Source organism: Marmota marmota, unplaced genomic scaffold (assembly GCF_001458135.2).
Source record: "Marmota marmota marmota unplaced genomic scaffold, marMar, whole genome shotgun sequence".
NCBI classification, from domain to species: domain Eukaryota; kingdom Metazoa; phylum Chordata; class Mammalia; order Rodentia; family Sciuridae; genus Marmota; species Marmota marmota.
Window position 1 is genome coordinate 47,582,716 of NW_026000229.1, and position 8,529 is coordinate 47,591,244.

Here is an 8,529-nt window from a genome sequence, read left to right on the forward strand (position 1 = left end):
GGAAAAATAATACAAGGGGGAGAAATGAATGACAGTAGAGGGGGTAGAGAGAGAAGAGGGGAGGGGAAGGGAGGGGAAGGGAGGGGAGGGGGAATAGTAGAGGATAGGAAAGGCAGCAGAACACAACAGACACTAGTATGGCAATATGTAAATCAATGGATGTGTAACTGATGTGATTCTGCAATCTGTATATGGGGTAAAAATGGGAGTTCATAACCCACTTGAATCAAAGTGTGAAATATGATATATCAAGAAATATGTAATGTTTTGAACAACCAACAATAAAAAATTAAAAAAAATAAAATAAAATAAAGGTATTGTGTCCAACTATAACTAAAATATATGTGTGTGTATGTATAATTTTTAAATATATTTTTTAAAAAAAGAAATGAGCTATCAAACCATGAAAAGAGTGGAGTCTTTTACATACAGCTACATAAAAGAAGCCAATATGAAAAGGCTACATGCTGATGATTCCAACCACACATTATAGAAAAGGCAAAACTACAGAAATAATAAAAATATCAGTGGTTTGGAGAAAGGGGAGAGACTTTTAGAGCAGTGAAACTATTCTGAATGACACTGTAATGGTGGAAACACATCATTATACATCTGCCAAAACCTAAATAGTATACAACACAGAGCACACTCTTAACTATATTCTTTAGTTAATAATAATGTGTCAACATGGGTTCAAAAAATTGTAACAGCTACTACACTGATGCAAAATGTTAACAAGAAAACCAAACATGGAGGAAAAAGGGAGACATAGGGAATTCTTTATACTCTTTGCTCACTTCCTACAAATTTATAATTTTCTATAAATCCAAAATTGCTCTAAACAAGTTGATCAATTGCAAAACCCAAAATGCATAAATTCCTTTATAATAATAAAGTATATTATTGTATAACTTAAGATACAAAAGTCAAAAAAGAAAAATTAACCAGATAGTTGATAAAAGAACATAAAAGGTAAATTTTTAAAAAATTATAAACTTGGGGTAAATTTCTACAGTGTCTCCTTTGTATAAAGAAAACATCTAAAAATTAATAAGAGTTAATAAGACTAAAACATGATAGAAAAATGGGCAAAAGAGATCAATAATTCAATTTCATTTCCATGAACAGTACAAGACAGAATCTGTTTGCCAAACACCAGGGATTTCAAACTGATGATTTTAGCACATGAATGCAGGATGATAAATCAAAAGGCATTTTTCAAAGCACAGCTATGATACAGTAAACTATTTGGCATGGTTCTTCAATATTCTAAATATCATTACTAGAAAATTTTATAAAATACCATATCCCACAAGTTATTACTTCCTTGACATTTTTTTTTCCTTCTCAGTTTCTTCTTTCATTAAGTGGTATTGCCCCTAGGATGCTCTCTGGATGACCTACATGTTTATAACCCCTGATGTATACTCCCTGGGGGCTCCAATTCCTTCAGCTACCTGAGACTGAGGATTGATGGACATTCGGCTTGTTAAAGTAGACTCATCATCTATAAATTCATTCTCCTTCCTTGCCTACTTCAGATGGTAATCAAATTGAATCTGAGTAGCACAAAGTGAGAAAGAAGAAAAAGAAATCAAGTATTTACTCAAGCATGTAGTTTTAGTATTACCAAATTAACAACTACCAAGACCAGCTACTTTCACCACCTAAAAATATTAAGAGGAAAATTCCCTCTTTGCTATCTATGCTGCCCAAGAATATAAAATGGCCACACAATGGTTTCTACATGTGCTTGGATCCCATATATCCCATATATCTCTTTGTTTATCAATCAGGTTTTAAGATGGTCATTTATGACAACAAGTCAAACTTAAAGTAATAATCAAAACTTTATTCAGGGTAGGAGGTACAGCACTTTCCTAGCATGCATGAAGCCCTTGATTGGATCTCTAGCACCACACTTCTAAAAAAGCAAAGACTTTATTTGCTTACTATGACAATGCAAGAAAGACCCATAAATAGAGGAACAGGTTCCATAAGCAAGGAGCAAGTAAATGAGCACTGATGCAGGAATCATCTCATTCCAAGAGCTGCAAACAAAAGGCCCCTGCCTATTTATAGACCCATGGACATGGTAGAAAAAAGGGTAAAAGCTAGAAGTGGAAAGGTACTGACTCAAAGTGGAGAAAAGTACTTCTATCAAGGACCCCAATAACAAGTGCTTAGCCAAAGCACCCGGGGGATATCTTCATCAATGTCTGAGGTAGAGCCCTCAAAACAGAGGTACCTATACATATAAGCATGGCTGTTCTAAAAAACTGAGGGGATACAGAGGTTGGAGTCCTTGACTTCATTATCTCAAAAAAACTGCAATCATTATGTACCAAGTTTGACATGATGGGGCAACTTCCCCCTGTAAGGCCTGATAAGCAAAGCCTTGTTACTGTCTATGGTTGTACCTGAAAGATGGCTTGGAATTTTGGCCTAGAGTTGGATTCCTCACCCTTTAGGTGAGGAGTGTGCCCAAAAGCCTATACAAAGATTCACCTACATCTGACTCCACACCTCTTCAATACTGTTACCTCCTGCTTCATATTTTATACTCTGAGAAAACTACTGTCTCCAAACTATTTCCAACTTCCATACCTTTGTCTGTTTCCTGTGGTTTCCCCTCATCCCTTTCTTCACCAAGCACTTATCCTTTAAGATTCATCCCAGGGCTGGGGATGCTCAAGTGGTAGTGCGCTCACCTGGTATGTGCAGGGCACTGGGTTCGATCCTCAGCACCACATAAAATAAAATAAAGATGTTGTGTCCACCAAAAACTGAAAAAAATAAATATTAAAAAAAAATTCATCCCAACTGCCACCTCCTTCAGAAGCCATCTTAATAAACAGCCACTCTCTTTCTAAACGTAAATAATAATTCTCTTCTCAGTAGATTTATTAGCTCTTCTGTACAAACACTTCTATTATCTTACTTCGTACATAATATATTCTGTTTCTATCTCTATCTCTGCAACAAAACACTAAATTCCTAGAGAACAAAAGCTACACCCTATTGTTTTGTATCCCCAATGCCTAACAAGTGGCTGAGACTCAACAGAAACTTCAGGAACAAATTGTGGAATTTGTATTCTAAACCTCAGCATTAGAGCCATGTGCAGTGGCACACACCTGTAATCCCAGCAGCTCGAGAGACTAAGGCAGGAGGATCACAAGTTCAAAGCCAGCCTCAGCAAAAGCAAGGCACTAAGCAACTCTGTGAAACCCTGTCTCTAAATAAAGTACAAAATAGGCTGGGGATGTGGCTCAGTGGTCCAGTGTCCCTGAGTTCAATCCCTGGTACCAAAAAAAAACAAAAAAAAAACTCAGCATTAGTACAGCACTAGGAACAGGACACTACCTCAGCAAAAGTGAAAGAGACAAAATCCATAAGCTGACCAATCACAAGGTCCTCAGCACTGACATCCTCTCCTTATATAGGTCCTATTTCAAAACCAGCTGGTAATAAAATTGTCCAATGTAGACCTGCCACTCCATGGTTTGGTGTCAAAAATGGATTCACACTCTATGAAAAGACAATATTACTACCTTTTATACTTCAAAGAATCTTCTTTGTTTCTTCAACCTCATTTCTAGGTCAAAGATAGTTATTAGGAATCTATTAGAAAAACAATAAAACTAGTCAGCTTCCTGAGAAAAATAACTAATTTATTACTTGAGCTTTTTGCTACTACCAAGACAGCCACCCCTATTCTGTCCTAGGAAAGAGACTTCAAGGCAGCCTAAAAATCCTATGATATTTCTTCTATAAAAGATCATCTTCTACCCATTCCAATTGGCTTCTTAATCTACTGGCCTCAGGGCACATGTTTGTCAGTAATTTCTAATGGATCTTCTGTTAATACGTCTCAGCACTGGAACATTTAAAAGTGTCTGTTTGCAAAATGATAACCACAAGTTTTCTCCTCAAGTTTTTAACTTCCTGTAATTTTACTCTCGAGAAAATTTTAGGTAGGAGAGGAGAAGGAAGTAGGGAGCCAAACAGAAAACAGACAGTCAATGTCAGCAAAGGCCTTAAAGGACAACAGACCTATGACATTAAATTGAAAAAGCCACGTAAACTGGTGTCCTTGTTCAGTCATATTTTCTAGCTAAATCACCAGAGAGAATACCAGACTTCATTCATTGGTAGCTTATAGGAGTACAGCCCAGTCAAGCCTGAATCCCAGGCCTAAAGCAATTCCATGCCAGAGAACTTCGATTCACTCTCTCAGTGAACACTCAGGTATGTGCTGAGACTATAAAAATTCTTTCTGCACTTACTAAACAAGCATGGAGCTACAGATACCAGGCAGAAAAAAAGCCAGACTGGGTAAGAAGGAAACCAAGTACTACAAAAATCTAATGAGAATAAAAAAGAGAGCTTCTTACCTAGTGCTATGAGTCTGAATGTTTGTGCCCTCCTAAATTCATACGTTGAAATCCTAACACCCAGCTACTTAGGATGCTGAGGCAGAAAGACTACGAGTTCAAGGCAAGCTTAGAAAGAGTAACATCCCATCTCAAAAAAGAAAAGGAAAAAAGAGAAATCCTAAATCCCAAAGTGACAGTATTAGGAGGGGGGATTTTGGGGAGGTTATCAGGTCATGAAGGCAAAGCTCTCATGAATGAGATTAGTATCCTGATAAATGAGACCTCCAGGATCCAGGGTCTTTCTGTCATGTGAACATCCATAGAGAAGGTGGCTATCTATGAAGCAGAGAACTTGATCCAATACCAAATGTGCCAGTATCTTGACCTTGAATTTCTCAGCCTCCAGAACTGTGAAAAATACATTTCTGTTGTTCATTAGTCCCCAGCCTATGGTATTTCATTCTAGCAGCCTCCAAACACTAAGACATCTGGTAAATGCTCATTCCATTGTTAGACTCAAAAGAAATTGTATGACCACATGGTCTTGTTGAATCTTCTCTTACTTTTATACATAGTATCTATGTTTTCCTATATCTTTTGCTATTAAAGAAATTTTTTATCCTCAATGTTGGACGATAAACCAGTAATCTTTGTGAAACTGACATTTACAAATACAATGTTAAGATCCTAAAATATTGTGATGAATTATACTTCTCTAAATTATATCAATGATAAATAAATGAAAGAGTGAGTACCTTTTGTACTTACAAGAGAACATGAGCGACAATGGCATTCACATCAAACAAAGTATCAGTAGGGAATTCTCTGAGCAATATGTTGCCTCTATTAAAAAAAAAAAGTTTAAAAGCTATTATAAAAATATTTCCTTAGAATTCAATTTACTTGTTTACTAATACACTTTTAGTCTGTGTCTTATCCATGTGCCCTATGCATCTACCAGAATGTTGGCATATAATATGCTCTCAAATATTAATTGAACGTACACTCAATAAATAAATTTATTTTGTAAAGCTCAGGCACTGGATCTGGTAAAATAGATTGAAAAAACAAAAAGAAGAGTATAAACAAGGCTTCCTAACAACCTCCTTGTCACATACATACACAGAGATTCAAAAACTGGGTTGGGAAGGAGACAAACAGTAAAGAGAAAAAGTTTCCTCAGTGAGAGTTTCCTGTGCAAATAGACGGCTCACTACCTCCTAGGCCAAATCTTAAGGGTTTGAGGATAGGAGGTGAAACACCTCAGAAAGATTATCAGACATAAATACAGAGGAAACTACAAACTGGACACTGGCAGATGCCTCAAAAATAAAGTATACCTAAATATGAATCTGACACAGCAACTTGGAACACTAAATTTGCTAAGTGCTTACTGACCCAGCATTTGTAGTATGATTTCATGTAATATTCAAAACATCCCTGTAAGGTAGATATTACTCTCCACATTTTGAGAACAAGGAAGTTGTTCAGAGAGGTTAGGTAGCAAATCCATTACTTATAGAGTTTTTGTATGTGTGTGTGTGCATGCCGGAGATTAACCCAGTGGCACATAGCCACTGGACCACATTCCCAGTCCTGCTTATTTTTTTAAATTTTGAGACAGGGTCTCAATAAATTGCTGAGGCTGACAAGTTGCTGGGATTAAAGGTATGAGCCACCATGTCCCAGTTTACTTCAATTTTTTACTGAACTTCATATGATCCCCACTAAAAACAACTTTATTTTGGCTTAGTGACATTTTATATGCTTGAATATTGAGAAGTATATTTGCACATCACACTCAAAAATACAGTTTACCTGAATAAATATGCTTTCATCAAATCCTTTTCTTTTCCACAGTATTTTGATGTTTCTTCTTTGACACAATTAACCTTTAAAAGATTATATTTAAGGTTTAAGGTATGTACAAAAAGGCAAGTATCCTGGTTATGAAAACAAGGACAATTAAACATGTCATCTTGTATCCAATGCAATTTTGTATTTTCTTTTTGTATGTTTATTAAATCATTAATAAATAATTAAGGATTACTTATATAATCCTTTAAAGTGAGGAAGATAATCTAATCCACATGGATAAATCTCAAAAACTGTTAAAAGTCAGTTGTTAAAGGATATGTACAATATTGTTCATGTAAACTGTTAAAACACAAAACAATACAGTCTATGGATAAACGGTAACAGCCAAGAATACAGAAACATTAAAAATACAAAACTATAACACCATTTTAGGATAATGAATGCTTCTGGGTATGAAAGGAAGATGAGGTACCAAAGTTATATCACAAAGTATCAGAAGAGAATGATGTGTAAAGTAAAAGTAACAATAATCAATGTTTTAGAAAAGGAATTAGCTAACTCTTAATAAATGACCAGAAAGTAAATATTTTAGGCTTCACAGGCCAAGAAGCAAAATTTGAGGAAATTATGTAGATAGTTTATTGGGATTTAAAGTTAGTGTGTCCTGTCATCAGACTTGGTTCTAAAACATTTATGCTGAAAAACACTAAAACCATTCTTAGCTTGTAGACTACCCCAAAGCAGGCAATATTCTAGACTGAGCCCATAGGCCATAGTTTGCCTGCTGCTAGCCTAAAAGAGCATCGTCTGATTGAACTTCCTGTGATGATGGAGATATTCTATATCTGCATAGTCTACAGTTTTGTGATCACCACCACATGTGGCTACAGAAACTAAGAAATTGAATTTTTAGCACTGTTTTTACTCCATACTGGGAATCAAACCCAGGATCTCACCCATGAGCATTTTGCCACTCTACCACTGAGTTATATGGTCAGTCTGAGAAAATAAATTTTAATTAGATTTATTCATAGTTAAAATACAACTCTAGAGTGTTTTCATGAATTTAATGAATAGGTATAAAAGGAATGGTTGAAAAAATAAGATGGGGTAATAGGATGTATCAGTGACTTTGAGAAAAGAAACACTTCGAGTAATGAGAAGTTATTTTGAGCATGGCTGATAAGAAATACACAGAGATACAAGATTGCACAACAAAAATGTTCAAGACAGAGATGTTAGGTTTGACTAACATCAAGGTGGAGAGAAGAAATTCCAAGGATGAGAATAGAGAAGGCTAGAAATAAGACAATCATAAACAGTTACGCTACCTGATATTTAAAGAACAGAAGGAAAATACATGTGCTATCTTTTACAAATTTTATTGTTCTTTAAAAACAGTCAACCTTCAGTGATTTAAGTTTAAAGGGATATGTACAAGTATGGATGTTAAGCTTTCTGAACTCTCACTGGTTGATAAAAAACAGGGGAAGCCCTTGGTATTCACATATTTAACAGTAGAGGCTTTCAATTACATAAGAGAGGCTCTCCTGGCTGGAAGTCCATGACATAATGATTTATGATTTTGCTGAGGCATCACTTTGAATAGCACACACTTAGCATTCATAACTTGTCACCTAATCCATGAGCCCAAATATCCATGGATTCTCTAATCATAATGCCATATACATTTTATGTGAAGAATTAAATACAACAGTGGTATAAGGGAAACACAAACAACTTAATCAGAATTTATTTGATTCTATGTTTGTTTACAGGGGTGGGGGAGTTGTTTGGCACTGGGAATTGGACCCAGGGGCACTTCACCACCATGCTATATGTCTATCCCTTTTTATTTTCTATTTTTTTTTTAATTTTTTTATTGTTGGTTGTTCAAAACATTACAAATTTCTTGACATATCATATTCCACACTTTGATTCAAGTGGGTTATGAACTCCCACCTTCACCCCATACACAGATTGAAGAATCACATCAGTTACACATCCATTGATTTACATATTGCCATACTAGTGTCTGTTGTGCTCCGCTGCCTTTCCCATCCTCCACCATCCCCCCTCCCCACCTCTCCCCTCCCCTCCCCTCCTCTCTCTCTACCCTCTCCTCTGTATAACCCTGAGGGTCTCCTCCCATTTCCATGCAATTTCCCTTCTCTCTCCCCTTCCCTCCCACCTCTCATCCCTGTTAAATGTTAATCTTCTTCTCATGCTCTTCGTCCCTACTCTGTTCTTAGTTACTCTCCTTATATCAAAGAAGACATTTGGCATTTGTTTTTTAGGGATTGGCTAGCTTCACTTAGCATAATCTGCTCTA

The 8,529-nt window shown here is 36.1% G+C and overlaps 1 protein-coding gene across 10 annotated transcripts in view; it reads right to left on the reverse strand.

The window, feature by feature from the left end:
* Positions 1-8,529, reverse strand: part of Txndc16 (thioredoxin domain containing 16) — an 88,769-nt gene that overhangs the window by 64,010 nt on the left and 16,230 nt on the right. For 7 of the 10 annotated variants that reach the window (XR_007343838.1, XM_048793096.1, XM_048793099.1 and 4 more), the window contains 2 exons: positions 6,198-6,271; positions 5,148-5,222 (listed from right to left, as the gene is read on the reverse strand). The exons of 1 other annotated variant lie outside the window; for it this stretch is intronic. Coding sequence is in view for 7 of the 9 variants with exons in the window: in XM_048793096.1 (XP_048649053.1) it covers positions 5,148-5,222; positions 6,198-6,271 (149 nt within the window). In the remaining 2 variants the exon portion in view is untranslated. Of the gene's footprint in view, positions 1-2,607; positions 2,787-5,147; positions 5,223-6,197; positions 6,272-8,529 lie in introns of those variants that run through there. 2 more of the 10 variants (XM_048793104.1, XM_048793101.1) reach the window with 2 other exon arrangements.